Source organism: Aphis gossypii, chromosome 3 (genome assembly GCF_020184175.1).
Source record: "Aphis gossypii isolate Hap1 chromosome 3, ASM2018417v2, whole genome shotgun sequence".
NCBI classification, from domain to species: domain Eukaryota; kingdom Metazoa; phylum Arthropoda; class Insecta; order Hemiptera; family Aphididae; genus Aphis; species Aphis gossypii.
The window spans coordinates 50,900,268-50,927,932 of record NC_065532.1 but is presented as its reverse complement, the minus strand read 5'-3'; the positions used below and the strand labels follow the sequence as shown (position 1 = coordinate 50,927,932).

General features: G+C 24.7%; 1 protein-coding gene and 1 long non-coding RNA gene across 2 annotated transcripts; both read left to right on the top strand.

The window, feature by feature from the left end:
- Window positions 1–521: 521 nt before the first annotated feature.
- On the top strand, window positions 522–14,463 carry LOC114132197 (la-related protein 1B). The gene is made up of 20 exons (XM_027997591.2): window positions 522–1,539; window positions 6,279–6,316; window positions 7,210–7,269; window positions 7,359–7,620; window positions 8,870–8,962; window positions 9,026–9,225; window positions 9,412–9,557; window positions 9,625–9,811; window positions 9,894–10,290; window positions 11,028–11,119; window positions 11,312–11,517; window positions 11,609–11,831; window positions 11,888–12,049; window positions 12,113–12,327; window positions 13,086–13,243; window positions 13,358–13,502; window positions 13,569–13,678; window positions 13,752–13,888; window positions 13,955–14,174; window positions 14,254–14,463. The coding sequence occupies exons 1-20, from the start codon at window positions 1,158–1,160 to the stop codon at window positions 14,364–14,366; spliced, it is 3,546 nt and encodes a 1,181-aa protein (XP_027853392.2). The 5' UTR covers window positions 522–1,157; the 3' UTR covers window positions 14,367–14,463.
- An 11,425-nt stretch (window positions 14,464–25,888) lies between these two features.
- Window positions 25,889–26,820, top strand: LOC126550723 (uncharacterized). Its single transcript, XR_007604774.1, has 3 exons — window positions 25,889–26,258; window positions 26,378–26,557; window positions 26,637–26,820. It is a non-coding gene; the product is annotated as an uncharacterized LOC126550723 (long non-coding RNA).
- Window positions 26,821–27,665: the final 845 nt, after the last annotated feature.

Sequence of the window (27,665 nt, the reverse complement as noted above, 5' to 3'; positions counted from 1 at the left end):
TCAAGAATGAAGTTTTTCATGGGTAGAAGATTTCCAGCTTCTTACTGGTACTACGTAAAAAATGATATTGGTGAAGTTGTGATCGTACTACGTTTTTGTTTAGACTATTACCATTAATACCACTTGACGTAGAATAAGAAAGAATAAACCTTACCAATTAATTATACCCATAGATGTATCATACATATAAGTATATAACAACTTTTTCTAATTTTTTATTTACGGGACATAATATTATTTTACCCCAATGACTGGGCCTTTAGAGGCGTGGTCATAAATATTATTACTCGGTCTGTCACTGGTCGTGCCAAACAGATTGAGAGAGATGGCTTGGGTTGAAATTAAGAGTGAGAGAAACACCGTACTTAAAGGACAGCCAAAGAATAAAAAAAGTAAAAACGAATCCTTGAAACAAGCTCCTCCTACTTGTACAGTTGCACGTGTTATCATACTGAATGTTTCGTCGTCGTGAACTACAACTACTCGTAACTCGTGGTTTATTTTTTTTCATAGTAGTACTTGCTTATACTTTGACTTTGACCCAAGTTGGATTTTAGTGGGATTGGGTCTTAAACTCTTAAAATCTCCTATAAGCCCTGGTTTTTACATAAATATAGATAATCATTATTATCTATATATCTATGGGTTTTTAATTTCTTTGGCTTGAGCACATGTGTTTTGAAAAATCTTACTGATAAACAATTTTCTCTTCCATATTATTGCGTTGCGCAGTAAAACAGAAACGTGCCGGGTTACCGAACGTCGAACACGCAGTTCTTATAGTTTTTGCGTTTCCAAAGTCACATGGTTTTTTGACAAAAATAATTTTTTAATTTAAAACAAGTTTTAGGCTTACGTTGTCATTTGTTTTAATTTATAGTGATATATTTTTGACGTGTCGGTTCACCACAGATAGTGATTAAGAAATTTAAATCGATGACCCTAATAAACTTGAGTAAGTACTACTGACTGAAGAAAAAACGCCTTGTAGCTTGATTTACGATTAACTGTCGTGAAAATCAAGTATGTTATTTTTGCAATCGTTTTTACATTAAACGATTTGCTCAACAACATAACAAAGTTGTTACAATGGCATTTTGAAAAATGTCAGAATAAAGCCATTTATCCGTCGTTACGGATCAACTCAGGTTTTTTAAATGACTACTAGTATGAGTCAAGTAATCGTGCCGTCGTCAGTGCCTTCAGTTGCCATGTCTTCAAAAAGCGCGTGCAATAAGGAAAATATACGCTCAAAAAAATATGTATCCACATCTGAGGATATTGATGTAAACAAACATATACAATGTCAATCTCCAGTGCCTAGTGAAGACAAACCACTACAGGAACTTAACAAATGCGATGAAGGTAGTGATATCAGTAGTAATGATAAAAAAAAATTTGTGGAAGCTCCATTACCCAAAACTAACCCATGGACAGCAAATATAAGCGTAGCACATGTTCGTTCAAAAGAATCAGCCAAAGAAAAGGACCCGATTGTTGGTGAAAAAAGGGTCTTGCTACCTCAACAACAAACTAGTTGTAAGTATTAGTATCTATAAACAAAATTTAAACTACCTAGTTTAATAGGCATTTTTTATAAATAACTGAATCTTAATCTTAATTTTGGTTCTGAACCTACGTTAATTTCATTGATAAGTTAGTTATATAAAATTTAGTCTTAATGAAGAATAAAAATATATAGTTAATACAGCCTACCTACTACATAATTAAGTATTCTAATAGTTTATCTTAAAATACCTAACACATTACTATGAAGTATGATGTATGAATTGGTAGATAAATACCTACCTATATAAATTTAGGAAATTACAAATTATAAAATTTAAATCTAGTACATGTATGTCTAGTATCTATATGTTTTAATTGATTAAATGATAAATTGTCGTTCTACACCAAACAGGTAGCAAGATCAACGTTTTTTTAATAGTTAAATATATGTATTTAAGTGTTTTAAGATCTATGCAATATTAACTGAATGGTTTCGCTAACACTACTCCAGAGCCTTTTAGCTTGAATGAGTTGAGTTTGATAGTAGCCTTTCTACAGATAAATAACAATAAGTACTATGATGTATGAATTGGTAGGTAAAAAATACCTACCTATATGAATTTAGGAAATTACAAATTATAAAATTTAAATCTAGTACATGTATGTCTAGTATCTATATGTTTTAATTAATTAAATAGTACATTTTGTTCTACGCCAAATAGGTTGCAAGATCAAAATTTTTGTGATAGTTAAATGTATTTATTTAACTGTTTAATGATCTATGCAAAATTAACTGAATGGTTTCGCTAACACTACTCCAGAGCCTTTTAGCTTGAATGAGTTGAGTTTGATAGTAGCCTTTCTACAGACAAATAACAATATTTAAAACGAATAGCTTAGGAAGAAATTTCTGAATTTTGTAGGATTTAAGCAATTAGATGTTAAAAAAATAGACTAAATCAGTGACCATATTAAAAAGTTTTGTTTGTATTTATATAGGTACAACCTATGGTACAACTAATACATACTATATTAAGTTTTTGATGGCTTATTATTATGTTGTATGCATAACACATAAATAATTAAATAAAGTAGCAATTAATTCCTGAAATAAGACAGATAATCAACAGGTGTATCTGTTAAGAATATACCTATTGAAGTTGACCAAGTGCCTTACGTGAACATGGGTACTTATTATTATGTTAGATTCAGTATAAATGTAAAATCTTGAGAATTAACTTAAAAAAATATTTACTGATTTATTAGAAAACATGTTGATGAAGTATAACCTAAATGTATACCTAATATTATTTCAACTTTGTGTATCTAAGCTATACAATTCCACATACTATTTTTAGATAAATAATTGGTAAGTCGATTTATATTTAATATAGGTAGTTTCACATTACTTATATATTGTTTATTATGTTTTAATGTTGGGAAAGTTATTTATTATTTTTTGTTTATTAAAGTCAATGGTATTAAATGCTATTAAAAGTAAGAAGGTAACTATAGTACTAATTTACTTAATTAATTATTTAGTCTAAAGAATATATTAAATAAATATGTATTTATTATAAATTATAAAATATCAACTAAGAATAAATCATTTTTAAGAAGCCTATATCATTATTGTATACCTTGTTGTATACACAATTTTATGTATATATTTATATACCAATTAGCTATATTGTGTTAAATTTCAAAAATAAATAAATTATCAATGATTTTATATTATAGGTACCTAAGTAGGTAATATTAATATTTGAATTAGTTAACTAATTAATCCATTATAAATCATGTAAATATAATATATTTGGAACCATAATAGGTAGTTATTTATGAAATAATAATTTTACCAATCACATTGTTACCTTATAGCTTTTGTATATAAAAAAAGTATTTGAAGTATTAGGTACCTACATAGTTCTCCGAAAGTGTTTTTTTATCGACTCTAACTTAATTCTACTTAAATATTGAATTGTATCATAGATTGTATTTTAATGTTTTTTTGAAGCTTCATTGGCTTATGATTATGAAAATAGTATACCTATTATTAATAAAATAATTTAAGTAAGTAGGTTTAACCTAGTTATAATTTTAAAATTGTTTAGGACCTAACTTTTCTGCCAATTATATAGTTTTATCTACCTATATGTGTGAAATAAGTACTTAATAAAAAATATAGTAAGTTGATCAAACACAGTAATTGTTTAGGTACCCAATACTTATGTAGATACTTAAATAATTGTATAGGTGTAGACTGAAGATAGTAGTTAGAAAGTATTAGAAGTACTTACCTTAATATTTTATTATCTAACTATTATTAGAGTTTTGTACCTCTATTAAATAGGTACTAATTTTTATTACTATTTTATAAAAAAAATTTTAAAAATGTGTTTAAATTGGAAGTACCTATTCAAAGCAATACATTGACACTAAATTGTTTCTGCAATTAATTTTAATATGTATTAATTATTTATAGATAATTGTTTTATTGAGTAAAAGGATTTACTAACATTACTCCATAAAAAATTAAATAAAAGTTGAATTTGATAGTAGTTTTTCAATAGTCTGAATCAGTTACAGTTATACTTTAAATGGTTCAAGAAAGTACCATAGAAATAATAAAAAAAAATGGTAATTTACCAATTATAATTTTATTTCCAATAAGATTTAAAAGTTACTTAACCTAAACTTAACCCTTTTAGAGAACCTATTTTGAATATAATTATTGTAAAATTAATTAAGTCATTAGTTATCAAAGAAAATTTATTTTACATCTATACATTTTATAATTTTTTATTCACCTAATATCAAATTCTATTATTATTTATTATCTATGTTTATTATTAAAAATCATTTCTTGCATAGTTGTATTGTTGTAAGTTTCTTTAATTCTTATGTATTATGTGCAAATAAAAATATCGAGCCATGATAAATAAACCAATAATGTTTTAGTTACAATGGTTCGATATTATAGTGTGATGATTCAATGTTCAAATACTGATTAGTCTAGTGCACTAGATAAACACTTTGATAAACGTCATAAAGCAATTATTATGGTTATTAAATTGTATACTCTATCTAAATTATGTTTTTAGATGTACCTATAGATTTATAATTAAACTATTATAGGTACAAAATATCAGATAAGTTAAAAATCTAATTAAAAACATTAAGTATTTTTTATTTTTGATTGATTACTTATATTATTCTTGTTTGGTTAATTAAAACTTAGTTAAATTAATCATATTTAATAATTAGCTAAAAACTAGTGATACAAATTGTATAGACATACATATAATTTGGTTTTTATTTTTGATTCTTACTAGATTGTTGAATTTTTGTGATTGATAAAACTGAATATACATACCTATATAGGTAATTATTACAATTATCAATAATTATTAATTATTGATCAGCTACTTAAAATCTGTTAAATTAGTATTTAATATGGTTTACAACACCATGATGTAATTTTGAAAATTATTTATTGTTAGAACTTAGAAATGTTAAAATTACCAAACTAAAACCAGTAGCTACGGTTATGCTTAATTTATATAAAGCTGCCATGAATGCAATTTTAAAAAAAATTACATAAATAACATTTGAAGCTGTTTTTTTTTCATTTTACTAAGTCTGACTTATTTAATTTAATAGTTTACGCGTATGATTCATTGAAGATTTTAAATTTGCTTTTCAAATTTGAATGATGTCTGCTCTTAATTTTTACCCACAGATAATATTGAATATATATTTTTACTGATTTAATTTATACTAATTATTAAATAAAAAATGAAGGTAGGTATTTAACATTTCTTAAATATTATTTTTTTAATACTTAATTTGTACCAATAGGCCATAGAAATATTAGAAAGCAAACATTATTTCCCTTATATTTATTGAATTGTTTTTTATATCTTAAAGAAAATACTTCACAGACAAATAAATGTACCAAGAGTGAGCATAAGAATTTTAATCTACATATGCCATCTTAATATTTAGAAATGTATTGAGCGTTTAATAAGAAGGTAGTATAAAGAGCTGAGCTTATTTTTTGTTTATAGTGTGCTAAGAAATTTGTATGATGATGATTTATGAAAATAATATAATTAAAGATAATTTAAAATGTATAGTTTCCAATTAAATGTTAAAAATTAATGTTTTACTTTTACTACCTATATTATTTTGAATTCTACTTATTTGCAATTTTTACTTTATTAAAAAATATATATTATATATATAATTGTATGGGTGATAAAGTGTCTACATAGTATGGTGTGCTTGTAGTGGAATATCCACGCAATGAGTTGACCAGTGGATAATAGTGCACTAATAAATTGTATATGATTGTTTATCTTAATTTTTCTAAGCTTGAATTTTAAATGATATAAAGTACCTATTTTTTTGATGTTCAGTATTTAATGAATAAAATATTAATACATTTTTATTTTATTAATATAAAAATGTTTTACCTATTTATAATAATTATTTAAAAGTAATAATGCGTGTTAGTAATTTTAAAAATATGCTTCAGTGTAGATAAATATTAAGTTTCTTATTTCACTTGTATCCAACTGAAAATATTTATTTAATAAGTAATTATTTTTTGTTAACTAATATATATTATGTAAGAAATATTGTTTCATAATACTAGTAAACAATGTACTTTAAATTAAGCAAGTAAATGCGCGATTATAACTGTATTTCTATTTAATATTTATAAGATTGGTGATTTATCATTAAAATGTATATTTATTTTACAGGTGATATGTCAAGCAGCAAATTCACTAAGATTAAAAAAGTAAGTAAATTTTTGTTATTGGACCATTTGAACACAATACATTTTAATTCAACTTCATTATTAAAAAACCATATATGAACATAAATGTAAACCTATATTAAAGAATTTGCCTTTTTATTAAGTACCAAGTTCCTATTGACACTATTGAACTTTTTTCACAAATTTGTTACATTATAAAAATTATAGTATCTCTTATACAAATAGTAGTTGCATTTTAGTTCAAAACTGCACACTGGCAAAGCTGGAAAATTAAGTTAGAAAGGTGATTATTTTAACAAACAAAAAAATTACTCTATTTAGCTAACAGTATAAATTGTTTATAATATGTTCCATTTTATATCATGTTTGTTTTTACATTTGATGCAGTAAAATTTTCGGTAGGAAATTTACTTAGAAAATCCTCATTTACCTGCATTTCGTCAAAACCATTTAATCCTTACTATTAAATATCTTTTATGAAACTAATGAGTAATGATAAGGGTGTTTATAAGGTTATTTAATTAATGTAATAAGTACACTCATTATTGCAAAAAATATGTATTTTAAATTACTTTGTCATTAAAAAATATTTTTGGTAAAAAATTCTAATTTTTAAATTGTTTTACTTTTTTAACCATAACATACATTTTTAATTTCATATTTTGAATTCGAGTGTTATTTAATTTTTTTTAAATATTCTTTGCTATGGTCAATAAATAATTTTATTTCTCAAATTTTGATTTTCAAACTGAACCTTTCAAATAAAATTATTACAGTATTATTTTCAAAATTATTTTATGTGTTTAAAAATTATTTAATAGTCATAGAAATAAAACAAATGTTGAGATATTTTGAAATGCGTTTATTTTTAGAAATGTTATTTAATGTTGTATTTATATATTTGTCATTTTTAGAACAAAGAATTAAATTGTATTGAAGCTTGGCCTTCTTTAGGAACTGCTCAAGGTCCAGATGTAAGTATAGATGTTGTTAATTTTATAATTTTTACTAAATTATAAGAAGTTTAGGTAAGTATATTAAATTAATTTTATTTTTTATGTAGAAAAAATGTATATCACAGAGTGAAAATACTTCACCAAATATTCAGTCACAATTGCCAAAAGTTAATAATTCCTCATCTGCGAAAGATGTCCAGACTTCTACTAACGAGGTAATATCAGCTAAAAAGTCTTGTCAAAAGATGAATGGTGTTAAAAAAAATGAAACAAGTAATGACTCCTCAAATGTTAATGAACAAGAAAATGGTACAAATTCTGGTCATTCATCATCCAATGAATCAAATAATATTGATAAACGAAAAAAAGGTTGGTACCTATAAATACTTAGTAATAAATAATCATTATTTTATTAAATACATGTATTTTAGGTTTTTATTTATATATTATTTTTCAACTTGATAATACAATTGAGTTACATAATTTGTTTTTAGATTAAAAGGATGTCTTACCCTCATAGTTTGTTGTCTCCATCTTACTAATGTATAACATACCAACATTTAAGTTTAGCAGTTTCGATTTTGTGTTGTTACTTTAAATATTAGACTGAATGGACAGATTTTCAAACTTAAAGGTAAGAACATTATCTATGTTCTATAATTTTGGTTTTTAGGATATTTTAATTTTATGTAAATTATAAATAGGACCCGGATTTGAATGCCTTACAAACTCAAAATATTATTTAGAAAAAGAACAAAATGCCTTTTCAATACAATTACACTTAAAAACTAAACCAAATCATTTTAATAAGCACATGAGCCACAATAAAACATTTCTGCATTTAATCATTTTTTTTTTTTTTTATCTTTACTAAACTAAAAATAATACAAAAACAAAATACCGAATATAAATATAAAAATAAATACAATGCAGTGTAATACTGATTGATAAATTAATTGTTATTTGTAAGAGTAAATCCCAGCAAGACCCTATTTTTGGTAATAAATAAGTTAAAGAAAAACATAATTACATTTATAAAAAGAACAATTAACATTATCCATCATTAACATATTTCCTAATTTGTATTTTAAACTTATACGATATATTAATAATGTCCTCTTTTTATGTTGTAAAAAATAATAAAATGATCAGAAATGTTCTAAAATGTAAAAACAGTGGAAAATGAAAAATAAAAATGTCACTTTTGAAGTATTAATTACAACTAAATGTGCTCCTAGAGCACTCGATTTAATAAACTGAATTGAAATCTGGGCCCTAGTTATAAGTATGCATAATATTAATATTAAAAATTAAAATATTGTTTAATACCAATTAGAAAACACAGATAATGTTCTTACCTTTAAGTATGAATGACATATAAATTCATTCATATATTTAAGCTTAAATCTTTAAATTGGAATAATTGCTGAATGTTAATGTTGATGTGTTGTATATTAGCAAGACAACGAGAACATCATATTGGGTATAGGCACTCTTTTAAGGAAAAAAGTTACTGATGTTTGCAACCATTTGGCATTTATTTTAAAATACTTTAATACATTGATATATTATTTTAGTTGAAATATTCTTTGTTACACCTGGGCATTTTATATTACAGTTAAACATTCTAAATGGACACCTCTTGATATTGAAATATCTAAAGAAAACAGTTATAGGAGCAGACTTTCAAAATATCGTAGAGATCGATCTAGTGAGAATAAGTTTAATTAATAATTTATATAGAGTATACTGATATTCTCCTATTCTTTCTCAGGTGGTCGAGACAAAAGTAATAATCAAATAAGAAATAAAAATAGTCGTAAGGTTTCTGATTTGTCAGATAATCCTATTTCTGATTCTGACAAACGTGATGGAGGTCCAATGCGCTATCTGCGACACCAACGATCTCGCAATAGGTTTCAAGATGAAGAACCTAAGACTAACTCTCAAAAACCATTATCAGATGGAAAAAATGTAAATTTCCTTGTGTTGATTTATAATAGTTTCAATGTTTATAAATACAAATTTTTGTATAACATATTAATAAAGTATTGCATGAATATATTATGATTAAAAATCATAAATTAATACATATATTAATTCTTAACACCCAAATAATTTAATATCCTTATAATCTTCAAAAACTGTTTTATTTTTCAGGCTAGTTATAATTTTAAAGGAAGTGATGTTTTGTACTCAGGTCCATCCCGTTTGAATTATACCCAACCTTATTGTGAATTAGTTCCGTTTATGACTTATCCAGTGATAAATGAACAGACTGTGATTAATCTTCTTAAGCAACAAATGTGCGTTGATAATTATTTGTAAATTGTTTAATACTATGATATATTTATTTATATTATTGTTTTCCAGATCTTACTATTTTTCAACAGATAATCTTTGCAAAGATACATTCTTCAGGTTTCACATGGATGAACAGGGTTATGTTCCTGTAACATTTATTGCTTCTTTTAAACGTGTTAGAGAACTTAGTCAAGATATTAGCCTTGTTATGAAAGCTATGATTGATATGGAAGAATTAGAACTTAATGGTCATATGGTATGGGAATATTTAGCATTTGAACATAAAACTAATTTAGTATAATATATTAACCTTTTAATTTCTTAACTAATTTAAATAGGTAAGATGCCGAATTGATCCAACCAAGTGGCCACTTAAAGAAATACCTCAACAATTTTTATTTAAAAATAATTTAAATGCACAACATCCATTATATGCTCATCCCATGGGACCGCCTACTATTGTTCCACTTATTTCTCCAGACTTAATGGTGAAAAATTTACCTGCTCCTCCTCCTCCTCCAAGCATACACATAGTTTCTGATCCCCAAGCTGCCATGAATCTTAATCCTGATGTCCCAGAATTCGTTCCAAGGAATGGCCCCATAGAATCGAAGACTGAAGAGAACTGTGATACAAATGACTGTGAACAAACAAAAATTAAAGATACTCCTGTTACCAAAAGTGATGAACTTATTGAAACACCCAATAAATCTAATGGTCAACATTCAAAACTTGGTAAGATTTTTATTGATAATACATTTTGTAATTTAATTTTGATAATATTTTTTAACATCAAATACTCCTTATATTTACTATTTGAATAAATATTGTTTTATAAAATTTAAATCAAATTATCTAATACACATTTTTATTAGTTCAAAATGCAATTACCTATACTTATATATTTTTTACACATAGTACAGTAAAATTGCTCATTATTGAATATAGTTTTTAAATACAAAGGTAATATGAATATAATGAACTATTGTAAAATAATATTGAGTACTATAATATTACCTATGTCTATGTTTTTTTTTTAATTTAAATTTTAAGTATAATAAAGGCTATAATTAAGAAAAACCAATTTTTTATGACAATACTATTCTCAATATGGTTTTAATGTATTATATTATCATAATAATAATTATATAGTCACAATGGCTTTACAACAGTAAAAAAACAGACTAATGTTGCTTGATCCCTTCACCCCACAAGATTTTTAATTTAAGCAGAGAGTATAGTATGATAAAGATTTTATTCAAGAGATAGAAAAACAACCCATTATTTATTTTGATAAACTGATTAATGTCCAAATTGATTGATGATATAATGATATATTGTTTATAAAAAAATATTCTCATTTAGTATTCGGCATTTGCAAAAGTAATAATATTAATAAGCTAAAGATAAAATAATGTATTTATTTATATTTTATGAAATATTGATTAATAATATTATTAATTGTTAAATAGCTAATTTAAAGTCTGAAACAATTAAAGAAGAATCCAACAACAATAAAAGTGCATCTGTTGAAGTTTTAGAGGATAAAGAATCATGGAAAGAAGTATGTTTTTTTTTATTTTTAACTATTATTAATTATATCGTGATATCTTTTATTGAAAAATAATTTTCTTTTATACATATAAAAATTAAATATTTAAATTGAATTTAACCAATATAGATGGTATTAATAAATAATTAATTAGTTATGTTAATAATTTTCATGAGTAAATTCATAATTGAATTAATATTGCAGGTTAAAAGACGCTCAAAGCCTAAAAACAATGCTACTATGACATTAGAAACACAAAATGTAGCATCTAATATATCTAAACGCAATTTTTCTGAGAATCAAATTGATACTCATGCATCAAGTTCATGGGATCTTGGATTTCAGTTTGATGAAGATCTTGCTGTTGTACCATGTGGAAAAGTAAATAAATTTAATGAAGATCCAATTGGGTAATTTTAAATTTGTATTAAATATTCAGTTGTGCACTAAAATTAAATAAGATAATATTTATTTATTTTTATTGGTGGTTTGTTTTTGAAGTTCTGATAGTGATGAATCTGATTATGGAGATAAAGATGATTTTGATGATAAAGATATTGACAAACTCATGATAATTACACAAAAAATGATAAGTCGCCCCCAAAAAATTGAAGATAGATCACATGATAGAACAACCCGTGTAAAAATGACTCAAGATCTAGAACATGCTATTGACTTAGGTTTAAGATTATATGAAGAAGACTTGTGGCATACAAATTCTACGGTATTTATTATTAAATAATATTTAGCCAATTGTCACATATATATTATTTTTTTTAGAACCAAACATCATCTTACAAAACTGTAAATGTTGTTACCCAAGAGGTTTTTGAAAGACTAGTACCAAAAGCTCCAAAGAAAGTCAATCAAGTTCCTCCACCACCACCACCTTCTCTTAATGTTGATAATTTAACTGAAATAATGGAATCTACTGAAAGAAAGGTAATTGATTTATAGATTTAGTTCAAACTATAATTCAATTATTTTAACATTTTTATTTATTAGGAAATTGAAAATAAACAAGTTAAAACTCATACTGCAACACAGACTAAAACTAAAGTGAAATTTGACTTACAAAAGCCAAATCGCCGTCATTTCTATGGAGATATTGATGAATCTGGGAATAGAAAACGAAGTCGTTTTAATGTGGATAGTGAACATCATGTAGGTTGGGTGTTAGACTCTCGTGCCCATTCTAGACCTCGGACAACATCATTTGGGTAAAATAATTTTAATAATTTTATGTTTTTTTTATATATGATATTAAATAGTATATTGTTATTACTTAACAGTAGGTAGGTAACAATAGTGCTCCATAGAGCACAGAATTAAAGCTTTAAAAGGTCTCGCATTGTTAAAATATATAGATATAAGTTTGCTATTACCATATAATGAAATACTAAAGCGTTTATGAAATAAAACTATGTATTATATAACAAAAACAATTTTAATGATTTACTTTATGAATATTATAGTTTTGTCATTGTTATATGGTAGGGATGGCCAACATGAATATGTTCATACGCCAAATGATTAAATATCATGATAACAGGAGCTAAAATGTTCATGATATTATAACATGTTATATAAAAGGGATGGCCAAACCGCATCTTATCGTAATATTTTTACAAACACATTTTTTTATATGAATTTATGTATTATAATAAAATGACACCTTTTTTTTTTTATATATATATATATTTTGGCTTTTCCGTATTTATTAATATATTTGGTGGCTTGCAAGTTTTTTCTTGCTGGCCACCCCTGTAGTATAATTTTATAAATAAAATGCCAACTGTATCTGATTATTGTGAAAGTCCCAAGTTGGACTCTTTGATTTATAGTACCATTTCTAATTTTCAAGTTAATTTGAATGTAAAAAAATAATGAATTTATTTAACTGTATTTTCATATTATTAATTGTGATGATATTTTTAACAAATATTTTATTATATGTTAAACTTTATTTTATTTGCAGTAGTGGAACATTAGGCACCAGTCCTAGTCCAAGTGAAGGTTTTCTATCTAGCACACCTCAATCATTGCCCACTTTTCATCACCCTTCTCATGCATTGCTTATGGAAAATAATTTTACTCAACAAGCATACCATAAATATCACTCACGTTGTTTAAAAGGTGTGTATAATAATTATATTTTTCTTTGATGTCGCTTAACTTGGATAAAATGATATTCAATAACTTACAAAAGATAAAAATAATATAACATTTTCTCCTTGTTTTTCTATTCAGAGAGATCTAGACTTGGGCCAGGAATGTCTCAAGAAATGAACACATTATATAGATTCTGGTCATTTTTCTTGCGAGACAATTTTAATAAAAACATGTATAAAGAGTTCCAATCTTTGGCTGTAGAAGATTCTAATAATGGTTTCAGGTTTGTTAAAATGTTGTAATGTAAATTATATTTTTAACACATATATATATATATTTTTTTTTTTAGGTATGGATTGGAATGTTTGTTTCGTTATTATAGCTATGGTCTAGAAAGGAAATTCCGACCAGAATTATATAAAGATTTCCAAGCAGAAACTATAAGAGATCATGAAAATGGTAATTTGTTAAATTTTTTATTTTATTTAAAAACAATTTGAAATAATCCATATTTTTTATGGATACAATGTAGGTCAACTTTATGGTTTGGAAAAATTCTGGGCATTTTTGGAGTATTACAAGTATAGTAAAACGCTTCAAGTAGATCCCAAGTTGAAGCAATTTTTAAGTAAATTTAAAACAATTGAAGATTTCCGTAAAGCAGAAGAGGTAATAATTTAAAGACATTTAATAAATAATTGGTTAGTTTGTATAAAAATATAAACGTGATTTTAGCAATTACCTAAAAGTGAAGGTTATTTGGATGCATCTATGCGAAAAATGGCACGCATGAAACGCCACCGTAGTTATTCTGAAAATTCTACTCTTGATACATTGAAAATTGCAACAGATGTTATAACAAAGCCATTAAATATTACTTCTAATGTTCAACCACCTAATGATGACAATTGGCGTAAAAACTCTGTATTACCTAGAAGAAGATATTTATCAGTTGGTAAGTTTTTTTCTAAATTATAATTTGCAATTTGCAATTTGTCGGTTTAAATAGATTAAAGAATACCTAAATTATTTAGGTGAGAAATCAGGTGACTCCAAAGGTCCTAGAATAACAAAGGTTACATTTGAATTAAATAAAAAAGGATCGTCAACAATTGAAGAAAACTCTTCTGAGTCGCCAAAAAAGTAATGCTTCAGAATATCATTAAGAAAACAATGTTATTTTCTTAACATTTATAAAATGAATACATAATAAAAACTCACAATCACAAAAAAAAAAAAAAAAATTTGGACATATTATATATTTTTAAATTTAGTGTGTTATGTTATTTATCAAGATTATAGACTTGGGTCTAATATATTTTTTAAACAAAAAACTTGATTAGCTATTTCATATGCGTATAAGCCTAAACATTTTAATATATATATCAAATATATAATGCACATTTCTGAGTGCATTTATATTTTAAAAGTAAATTCTTATATTGACACCAACAGTTATTATAAATGTGTAATTGTAATTCTTACTTTACATATATTACTTACAACTTTTTAAATAATTGTGGTGAAGACTGATCATTGTTTTGTCTTTTTATTTCAATATTAATTTCTTTATTTTCCATTTAAAAATGAATTTACCATCTTTTATTTATTTTACTAATGTTTATTGTGAAACACTAGTCACATGGTTTGCTAATTACTAAGTATAATATCAAGTAAAACAAATAATAAACGAGTCTTTGATACCTAACATAACAATTACTTAAAAAAAAAAAAAAAAGTATTTAAGGGCAGAAATTTTATTTTATGTAATAATTTCTTTAGTAATATGGAAACTTTATTTAGTGTGATAGTTTTTTTTAATATTTTAACAATTGTATAAAGTGTGTTGCTTAATTTAATTATTTTGTTAATACTATTATTTTAGTTATAATGTTAGCATTTAAATTTAATAACATCATATAAGAAACTATAATATTAGTTTATGGGAATGGGATTAGATATCTTGTATTTTATTTTATTGTTCCAAAATTTGGATTTTAAATTAAAAAAATCGAATAGTTTGTGTCTATTGCCATATAATTAAAAAACAAAAAAAAAAATATATATATATAAACTAGAAATATAGTCGTCAAGTCTTTGATTGTATAAGACTTAAATGTGCTCACAGGGTTTCTTTTTATTTATAATTAATGAAAGTAAATTCAAAAGATTGAGAAAATAGTATAGATCAAAATTGATAATAATTTTCTTATTATTCGTCATACGATTTAGATTAGTTATTCTATTTTTGGTTCACCTAAATTGAATTACTGAATATTTATGTTATTGTTTAAAAAATGAAGTAATAATTTTTTGTATTACCTTATATTTTTAATGAGTAATTATGTAATAAAATATATTTATATTTTACCTTAAACAATATTTTAATTTTGAAAGCATTATATGCTATTATTGTTTTCTTTATCTTTTGAATTGCTCATTGTTCTTACTTTAAATTGAGTTAAAATTTGTCAAATCAAATTCAAACGATTGTGTTCATCTTTTAATTTTTAGAAATAGAATAAGTTTAATCTGATTGCAATTTAAAGAGTATAGATAATTTATGTCGCATATGTATTTTCCAATATTTTTAAGTATTTTTAAAGTAGAATAAATAAACTTGTTTTTTTTTTCTTAAAGTATATGTATAATTATTAAATAATAACAACTGAAGTTTGAATCCAAATTTAAAGCTTTTTTTTTAAAATATATTTTTAATAAATAATAATATGTTATATCTGAATTACCCAGAATTTTTGTGACTAAAATTATTATATTTAAAATTTAATTAGGGTGATTTTATACATAACTTTTATTAAAACTATATATATAAATAGTGTATATCATATAAGTGTTTAAGTTTGTTTGATTGCTACTTTGCTAATAATAACAGTATATATATTATTTATATATGTATGTATATATAACTATATAATATTTTATGTATGCATATAAATATATTATATACTGTTATATAATATTATATTTATTATAATATTTATAATTATTATTAATTTGTTCAACATAATAAACTATATTGTTCTGTGTATAATCTTATCAAAATATAATTATTTTATTTTGAATATTGTAATTTGTGTATTATTTTTGTTAATATAGTAGCCATTATACATTTAACACTTCCTGATGTTCAGTAACTAAATTATTCTTATAGCAACATGGAAGAATTCAAATCTCTACATTGATAAGCATTAGCAGACATTTTTCTAAAGTAAATAAAAAAACAATTAACAAAACTCCACTTATTAATATTATTGACTAATGAATTGTTACCTAGTTTTTGCATAATACTATGTTAGGATAATATTTTATGTAATAATTATTTTAAATTTGATCACAGGCAATATTAAGACAACCATAATAAAAAAAACCTATGCATCTGTTTCATCTTACCCTTCCTCCCCCATGGAGCACCAATGTTTACATTGCTTACTACTTTTATTACGCATTTTTCTACGTTTGAAAATTCATGCTTCCTCTTGCAATCACTTGACAATTGTTTAAAATAATTTCCCTACTATTCTTCATTATGTTATGCCAATTTCTTCTTTGATATTCTTTTTCATTCTTGCACTTTCCATTTGGTATTTCAATAGTTCAAGAAAATTTTTTTTTTCACTAGAAGTATAATAATTTTATAATAATATATTTTTACTTTTATGTGTGTTAATGGCCTTGTTACTGACATAGGTTACAGGTTACTATACAAATATTTTATTGGGAACATGCAGTTACCATCAAACAGACTAACTTAGAGCAAAAATATTATCTTATTGTTTTACCTCCTTGATAACACACAATATTTTTATTATATTAATTTATAAAATGCTGTTGACCTTACTTTGGTAGTGTCTCAGTAGTAAATTTTAAACGTAAGTATTAATCTTTATTAATTATTTTTATGTTCAATATCTATCGTTTTGAAAACGTCCGAAAATTTACTAATACTAATTAAATTGAATGAGACGTTTTACATAAAAATTGATAATAATAAATATGTTCGAATGTGTGTTAAATTTTCTACTCTATATTATAAATTATAATTGTGCATACATTTCTATAAATTACATATTTATTATTTAGTACAACCTTAGATCACTGTTATTCTACCCTGGTTCATGTTATACCTAGAATAAATTTTAACGAATTCATTTCAATTAAACAATACAACCTAACCTTAATACAATTTAGTCTAAATAGTACTTATAGTTATTAATTTTTTATAGATGAATAAATGTCGGGAAAAAATCTGTGGTCGAACAACTAACATTTTTCTGATTCTGATTTGCAAAAAGTTATTGCTCATTAAGAATTGTGTTTTAAGTGAGGGCCAAGCAGCTAATTAATTTGGAATTTCAAAGTCAACAATAAATATAAATATAAATGAAAATAATTTGAAACCTATAGAGGGACCTATTATTTTATCTAAAACAAATGAATCTATGTTGTTAGACAGATTATTTGCAGTTGGAAATGGGAATTCCTTTCGACATCAAAAGGCATAGTTTTTATTGTAAAAAATTATTTAGACACTGAAGACTACAAAGTACCTGCAAGATTTTAAGATAATTTACTAGGACAAGATTGGATAAGATTATTTTTAAATCGATATAATGATGTACTTACAAGTAATAGTTAAGCTATGTGAAAACATAAAGCAAGCCCGGGTAGAAGTGAGTTGTGATACCATACATTTTTTTTATGTTAATACATATATTCCCCCGATACAAATTATATTTGTTAAACACAGAGAATTGTTTATTATTTTTTAAACATTTAAAATAGTTCTCCAAGTTTGTGGTTTAAGTGAATGATAGTTATAGTACCTATAGGTTTCTCATAAGAAAAACACAAATGTTATTGTTGATATTCAGTATAAGTGTACAACACAGGGCAAACAAAAAGTTAACAGAAAGAATAATTTGTTTGGCAATTGTAACAGAAATAAATTATCTAAGCCTTGACTAGAAAAAAATATTACATTGAAAATACATCTAGAATCTAGATTAATTAATATTAAAGTTATTTATAATATAATTTCAAAACTGCTCCACGTTGGCTCATTTGACGTTGCAGTGTATTTTGCTTTTTTTAAGTAGAGATGTATGCTAAAAATTCAAAGAAACTGTTAATTTAGGGATCAATAAATTTCTTTTCTTTGTTTTCTCTTAGTTTAATGTTACTATTTTTCACAAATTTTGGACATTATATATTACCTATCCATATATTTTATTCTATTGTATTTATTATTACAGTACGCACTCCTATCATCATATCATTCAGCACTACTACTAGAAAATAGTATATTAACCACGGTGACCATTTTTTCAATAATACAATTTATTAGTTCTAATAAAATTAGTGGGTTAAATAAATAAAATAACTAGTAAAGTTATCCAAAAAATCATGTTTTTTCGTAAAACAAATTTTAGACTAAGAATATTTAGAATTTCAGAAGTCGGTCAATTTTATTTCAAAAATTCCGCATAGAGCTTCTTTCAGGAATTGAAACTTGTTCATTAATTTATGTACTCTTTAAAAAAAAAAATGTAAATGGTTTTAGTTTTCCATAATAAAACATACTCCTCATACAATTCTGATTATTAGGTAATGTATTTATAATTTTATTAAATGTACTTTTATGAATGTAAAAAATATGTGAATCGTGCCTATTAATATATAGGTAGCTATAGGTACCTATTAAGCATAATTGATAGTCCAACAATATTTCATAACAACTGGTATTGATGTAGTAATGTCACTAGGTCACATCTTCCCATTTTAGTATTGAAGTAGGTACAAGGTAGGTATTACCTATACGTAATAATATGTATGTATTATGTAATTTTATTATACCCATATCTGTAAATAAATTTTCTGTAGGTATAAACGCTTGTAAAAAGTAATGTTTAATAATCGGCGTACCCAGCTTTATGAACTAATTAAACCGAGATTCCACTGTTTGAGTCTAAGTTAATTAGTATTTTGCTTAGTATATTTCTGAACGTCAGGCTATTGTGTAGGGATGCGCATTAGAAATGATTTTTGATGGGCGATGGTATATTCTCTCGTTGTACAGAATACAAAATCTATGATTAAAAATAGTTTGCATAAACAATTAAGTTAAAATATTGAAAACTAAATGCCTATTGAAATGTTTTGAGTTTTTACGATTATATTTTTTAATAATCTACAAAAAAAAGAAATAATAATTACAAGAATCTTTTTAAGAGAAAACGTTATTTACGAGTGAATATAATATTTATGTCATAATTCAACCCTTCATAAAAAATGTATAGGTACGGCTTTTCCCTAAATTTTTTATTTAATTCTAGGAAAAAATGTAAAACAGTCTTTATTACATTTTAAAATTAAAAGTTTTATTGCAACATAATTTATATATTTTCTTAATTTTGATGAATTTTATTGAAATTAAAACATTTACAATAATAAATATTATATTGTTATTTACTAACTTTACTGTGGTATGTTAATCTTACAAAAAAAAAAACAAAATTAAAATTTCTATAAAACATAAAATATGTCAAGAATATGTTAATAAAAATATATGGTAAAAGATTTAAAAATTCATGATAATTTATTTATTTGAATTAGAATAAAATAACAAAATCGATGATGTCCGATACCTACATTTTATACATTGGTGTTGCTGTAATTATATTCCCGTTTTTTACTATATTTATTTTTCCTGATTATTAAGATATAAATACAAGAAATATTAAAAAGTATCAACTAGATCCATTTTGCTGTCAGAACTTGCATACAAAAAAAAAAAAAGAAAATAATAAAAGCAAGGAAAGTTGGACTGCTTAGCTGTACATTAAGTATCGAGTGGGTCACTATTACGGGTGAGTAAAATTTTAAATTGAATTTAATCATTAGAGCTTAATTATTACAATATTATAATAAAATGTATTTTATATCATGTTATATAACTTAAAATGTAACAACATTTTTCTATGAATAAGGTAAAATAGTATAGAGTCAGAGTATATAAAAGTAGTAAATTGATAATAATATTTTAAAATAAATTAAAAATGGTATTGCAGATGGTACAATTTATAATGTAGGTACGTATAAGTTTTAACTTTTAAGTTCCTCAAATTAAATGATTATTTTGGTCAACATTTTAACTTAAAATGTTTATGAAAAATAATTGCCATTAAGTATAGGTATATTTATTAGATTTTATAGTTTCCATATTATATTATAGGTACAGTATGAGGATTTTTTTGTCTTAATTACATTTTTAAAACTTAGATATAAGAATAAATATATAAATGTTCAAGAATTTTTACCCACTGAATAACTTTTAATTAACATTCCTTGAAAAAAGTTGAAAATTTCTAAAAAAAAAAAACCGACTATTGAGTTCCGAATATAAAATTAAAATAATTGTTTTTACTTGTTTTATATAAAAAAAATGTGATTATATTTTTAAATTTTTAATTGCTATTAAAATATCTTATAGGAACCTTGTATTCAATTTTCAAGATTTTTTTTTCACCAATAAAAATCGAAAATAAACTTAACAAAAAAGTAGGTAACCTTTCTGATATACAGTAGGTGTTAACCGTCGAGTGTAAATACTTCGTCATTGAGTAGGTCATCGTAATGATGTGTTAAATTTGAGTTCAATGATAAATCATATACGATGAAAAATGATTGTAACGTTGATGGCTTAACTTTTTGGTAACCATAGTTACCAAACAATTATTTTAATTATTTATACAGCAATATATTTTTATTATTTATTTTTTCACTTTTGTCGATTATTTAAAAATTACTAAGAATTTTCAATTTTAACCTCTGAAAAACATGAATTAGATCCTATTTACTACCACAAACTTCTCTCGCAGTTGATGGTTGTAGCATTTTTTTTCAATAAAAAGTGTTTTCAGAGTTCATACACAAGACAATAAAACATTAAAAAAAACACATTGTTGTAAAAACAATACATTAGATTAGGTTTTTACATTTTGACTCTTTTCAGAATTAAAATTCTGAAATCATAAATTTTTTTAACTTTGGTCTTATAAAAAAATTATGGCTATATTTGCAGTATTTTTAATTACTTTATAAGAATATGTTATAGGAATCTTTTATTTAATTTTCACGATTTTTTACTTATCAAAAAAATTGAAAATTACCTAAAAAAGTAGGTAACCTTTTAACTATAGGTAGGTACCTAGTATACTCAATACTGCAGTTGGTGTAATGGTGTACCTCGTCATTGAGTAGGTCAATGTAATAAATGTGTTAAATTTAAATTCAATGATAAATTATTGTATCCGGAAAACGATTTTTTTGCGAAAATAGTGTGTTTCTAAGGATATTTTATAACATATTATTCATATTTGGTACCTACTATTAGTAATAAAATGCCTATACGTTTAACAATTGTCAATTAATCTTTGTCTAAAATATTACACGTAATAAATTATAATTATATTTATGTATTTTTCGATTATTTAATTTCCACAAAAGAGTACAAATTAGATCTAATTTTTTATTAGAGACTTTTCTCAAAGTTACTTAACCTAGAAGAATTTTTTCTATTAGAAGAAAATATGTCTTCATATACAAAAATAAAAATCAATACATCAATCACTCAACTCAATGTCTAAAAGGAGACAATTTCATAAATCTATTATTAGAACAAAAAGGATGAATACATTTTGAAAGTTATATTATGTCTAGAATCTATAGACTCTGGATAAATTTTAGTATGGATATTTGATGAAATTTTCAAGTTCTTACTGCCTAAATAGTTTTTTCACTTTTAAATTATAATAAATGCACAAAAACACATCATTGTATAATTCTCGGAAAGTAAAAATCAAATAAATCAAATTGAAATAGCGTATATGATAAATTGTAAACATGTTTTTAATTTATTTTTTAATGAAACTAATTGTGCCAGAAACACTAGCTATGTAATAAGTAATAACATTGATATTTATTTTTGCGTAACGTTAACAATCCAGAAAACTCAATTATAATGTTTCTATTATATGTATAATAATATCGAATATGGAATACTAATTTGAGAATATACTCTAATTATATACTTATATATGTATTTATAAATCATAAGATGATTGAAGTGTTGACTTTCGATGGTTTGATTTTTTTCTATTTCTAACAGTGGTTTTTAACCTTTTTAAAACTACCACCCCTTGAGAATCAAAATAATTGTCAACGCCCACACACCCTAGAAAAAAAAATAAAAATGGTTTAAGTAAAGTAAGTTTAAGTATTTTATAATTTTATACAAAAAATGTATATATATAATGTTTATTAGTACAATGCTTATAAATATAATAATTTAAGTAGAAAATTGAAATATTTTGAAATAGTTGTGTTGATCAGTTGATCAGATGGTTGTGTAGTTGTGTTGATGATTTAGAGCAACATTTTACGTTTGGTTCAATCTTTGTAAGATTAAAGTGTAATACTCTTCTTCTGTCGAAATTGAGTCGATTGTTTTTTTGCAATTAGATCTGTCACTATAGACTGGGCACACTGAATCTTTGCTCAACGACAACAAGATAAGAGGAAGCGAAGGCAATTAATAATTTTTTACGACAGTCCACAGTCCAGGATAGCTTTGGCTGATGGTATATTGCAGCCAAAATTCTGTGAGATGTTCACCATCGTTAAAGCTGGCTTTTAACTTTTTATTAGTTTTAAATTCGATCAATTCTTCTTGATTCTGTATTTCTTGCCCCTCTTCCACCCGTAAAAATGTCATCGCTCCCTACTGCCTAAAACGAGTAAACCACCCCTCAGTATTCCTCCACCGTTCACTGAGGTATTTTCAAACACTATAAATATATATACACCATAATATAGTAAAATTTGTAGTAAAATTTCAAGACATAGTTGTGTACCATCTAAATAATTTGATGAAAATACATTATACTTGTATATGTACCCAAGAAGTATATTATAATATATTGTCTTGCAAAGACAAAGACGTATTTTTTTTAATAATATTATCTATATAAATAAATTATAGATATATAGATACATTATAGTAATAAGTAGGTAATTTAATAGGTAATAGCTGGTGTCTACTGTAAAAATAAAAGCTGTAACATTAATGTGTTCATAATAATTTTTATCATTAACGATATGATTGTTCATTTTTTCATATTTTATTAAATAATTTGTTATAATGCACGATTTGATTAATTCGTCCCTGAATTCGAAATAATAATTGTTAATAGTATATCACTAACTAAATGAAAGGCTTAGAAAGGTAAACTGTACGACCTTACCATTTTAAATAATTTATATAGTGTATATGTTAGTCAATACTATATAGTTTGGTGTAAGTTGATATACATATTATATCTTACAATACTTAAATCATATTAATATCAATATTTTGATATATTTATGTCTTAAATTGGTTTACCTAATTATATGGTATAAGTGTCAATAGTGTCATACTACTCATATACTGTCATGCATGTTAATATCGTTTAATTTGTATTATAATTATGAGTATACGGTTATACTATTTGTACCTTAGAAGTTGGAATGTACATATTAATTTATTATACTCAATTCTCAATTGTGTAATACGTAAAACATGAAAATATACAACATTTTGCAGTTTGAATTTCGGTAAATTTGAATTATATACTCTTTCTCCCTACGGTCAAGCTTAAGCTAACACTTTCAGATGAATAGGTAAAATTTAAAATCTAAAATCAGGGACCATTCGTAAAATTCTACGTAATGATTAATAAGGTTTTTTACGCTTTCAGTTGCGTGTACGAATAATAGAAAAACATCCTCAAATAATTTAAACTTAGTAGGTAAATGAGAAATAAATGCCCCTACCATTATATGGTCAGGAGATAATACCGATGCGTACCTAAGTCCTAAATATTTATTTAAAAAACCATTGCAATTCTGTAATATTGTAGTCTCTCTCTCTATATATATATATATGTGTGTGTGTGTGTGTGTGTAAATACAAATCGCCGTTTATTTAGGAAAGATGCAATTAAAAATACTTATGGTCATTTTAACGCATTTACAATTATTAACTTTTTATACTGTTTTGTAATACACGACAGTTTTAAATAGATTTTTAATGTTTCTGTGAGTATTTATGATTTATTTATTACTTAACATAACCTTTTTGTAAAACAAAAAAGATAACCTATATAGGTAATAAATATTGTCATATTATTGAATTGCCATTATTCATTGCGTCGAATACATATTATAAAGAATAATTTTACTCGTTATAGGCAATTATCTTTAGCCCTTGAGTGTTGTACTACACCTAATAATATAATTTAGTTGAATATTTCTATAATAATTGTAACTTTTATATTTACTTATACTTACTAAATCGTATAATTCAAATATTTATTAAGTAATCATATAATATTTTATAGCAATATTAAAAGTTTTTATAGTCTAAATTTCGTTAGACTAATATACAGTATAATATTTAAGGTTGATACAGGGATATCATACATGAATTCATAGTAAATATTTAAGTATAATATGTTATGTTTATGTGTACTTTATTTTTGCATAGACGATATTGAGATTTATTTATAAAAGTGCCTAAAGGGGTATAACCATTATTATTCTACGACAGAGAAAGTTGTTGAACGTGTTTACTGTCTATATTGAATAGGTACTTGAATGTATACGCTCAAGGTTTTAATCACGAAATTTTCATCGGATTTTTATATGCAGTGTTTATTATACCTAATAATTGTCATTAAACCCATAACAAATATTTAATAAGACTGACAATAAAGTCTTATATAAATACTATATTATAATAAATAATAGTTAATTATAGGGAAATTTAATTTTTTTACCAATAATCATGTTTTGGAATTATTGCCGAAGGTAATTTTAAATATTTATAATTAATAAGGATATTCTAAAGTAGCATTATTGACTATTGTAATAATTGAATAATTCAAAACTTTATAATTAGATACATGATACAATATATTATAAACTAGATGATTCTTTTTAATAACATAATATAGCTACTATCACTTCTCGAAAAGTATTGGAGTTTTTGGAAATAATTTTTTTACATTTGAAATCAGTAAAAAAACTTTTATTATTTTCCGTCGTAAGTTATAATTTCCTTTTTTTTATATTTCATATTTTATAGATAGGTAGCAAAAACTTTTTTGGAAAATTTGATAAAAAAAAAAAAACTAATAAATGTACTCAGAATTGAGATTATAAAAGAAAACATGTACCTATGTACAAAAGTAAATAACTTTAAATGGAAAAAAAAAATAAAAATAAATAATTTTTCAATAATTTTGTTCTATATTAACCTCAAAAATATGTAAAAATAAATTTTCAATAACGTTAATATTTTTCGAGAAAATGAGTGATTATTACCTTTAAAATAAAATTTAAAATTTTGAATATTATAATAATGTTCATTGTAACTTATGATTATATACTTTTTTTAATTTTATAGCTTTTATTTTATCTTTTAGATAATATGCAATTTGTTAATAATCTATATACCTACATTACTATACGCAGTAAAGGTTAAGGCGATGGTCGATGGCATAGCCACACAGGTAATCAAGTCATGAACAATTTTGGTAAGAAGTCTCTTATAATTATTAGTTAGTACCTATCTTAATATTCAATTTATTTTTTTTTTAATTTAAAATAAGTCACGACACCCATTCCTCGTCACGGGGAACGGTGGATCATTAACTATGAGTGCGAATATAGATTTTTATGAGTAGGTTATGACTTAAGATGTGACTATGAAGTCTATCGTAAAAACGTTTATTAAACAGTTTCATTATTTTTGACTGCACGTTTTTATTGAATCCGTATAAGGCATATAACTAATAGGTAAGATAAAATTGAAAATAATAAGTGGAGGACTCATATTTTTTTTTGTTTTACAGTGCAATATTTTTAAGGTGGTGGTTTTTTTTTAATCTAAAAGCAAGCGTTTAGATTGTTAAGTTAGGTGTGTTAAGTATACTAATAGTATCGATAATTAAAATTATTATTATAAATTTGTAAAAGAAAATCGTTTTATTAGTTATTATTGTAATGTGTAATACTAAATACTCGTATCTATTTTAGGATCGGCTAACCTGTTTGTATCCGCATGTCGAATAAGAAATTTTGTTGGATTTTATTTTCCCTGCGTATCAACTAATTTGGTGACCTTTTAAAAAAAATTTCTATGTTGGTATGATCTTTTTTTTGGACAGTTATACGTGTTACTAAAAGAGCGTGCACTTCGTGACACGCATGTCACAGGTTTGTTATCTCTGCTTTATTATGTTTTGTTTTACGGATATTCTACAAATTCTTACAAACCTAATTTCAAATTTTATAGTAGGTATGTAATTAAAAGAAAGAAAAAACACAAGCTACGTAATTGTTAAAAGTTTAAAAGAAAAAAAAACATTTCAACATTTTAAATATCCAAAACGAATTTATACTTCGAGTGGAAAGTGTCTGGGATTGCAAAATTCACCAGGACCTGTAACCACATGTTGCAGAAATAGTGCTGTAGGTAACCGTAAGTACGAATTTCAAATTAATACAGATTTTGAGTTATGATTTATCAGTCTACGACCAATATTTTATTCGTATACCACGTAAAAAAGATGTAACTGTATAGATTATAATAATAATACTAAATACATAGATACTAAAATACTGAAGTAAAACAAACAAAATCGTGACTATAATAAGCCATAAGGTGTTAATATTCCGAGATCATATTATACATTTCTAATTAGTACATCGAAGTATTATTCGTTACTCGTTTATAGAGACGTAGGTGACCTTAGAGACTAGAGATATTTTGCATTGGTTAAACATTTTCGAAATCGTTTAATGTGTTTAAAAAGTGTATCGTGTATTATTATTATACTTCACTATTATCTACGGTTTACGGACGGCTTTATTGCATTTTGTTCGACAACGCCCCTTTGAATTTCGCTCAAGAATTTGTTGTATAAAAAAGCACCGTATTTTTTCTTATGGTCGTGCTGCGCCGTATCTCTGGCTGTAGCCGTTATATGCTTGTCGCTGTAGCACTTAATTACTAATTGAATAAAATCCGTCACGGAGTCAAACAATCAAGGTCGTTTCATTTGTTAGTCAACCTCTGCAGACTACAATATATAATATGAATGTAGGTTAGGTTGGGCCACGAACGCACGCGTCTTAACCATACATTATATTTGATATTTTGTTATAACACCGTTCACTACGTCTCTCTATGTATGTATATATGTATATACACGTGATAGATCGTGTCGCTTTCGATGAAAAAAAAATGAATCTAAAACCTATATATAATACAATCAGCTCTTTGTCCTTCTTCACTGGCTGCAATATCAGTTACTATATGTTT

Bases quoted from the DNA above. Each gene is read 5' to 3' on its own strand.
- LOC114132197 (XM_027997591.2), top strand. From the start codon at position 1,158: ATGACTACTAGTATGAGTCAAGTAATCGTGCCGTCGTCAGTGCCTTCA. The intron at 9,812-9,893 runs GTATGGGAATAT...TAATTTAAATAG, and splicing joins TAGAACTTAATGGTCATATG to GTAAGATGCCGAATTGATCC. The intron at 13,679-13,751 runs GTAATTTGTTAA...GATACAATGTAG, and splicing joins TATAAGAGATCATGAAAATG to GTCAACTTTATGGTTTGGAA.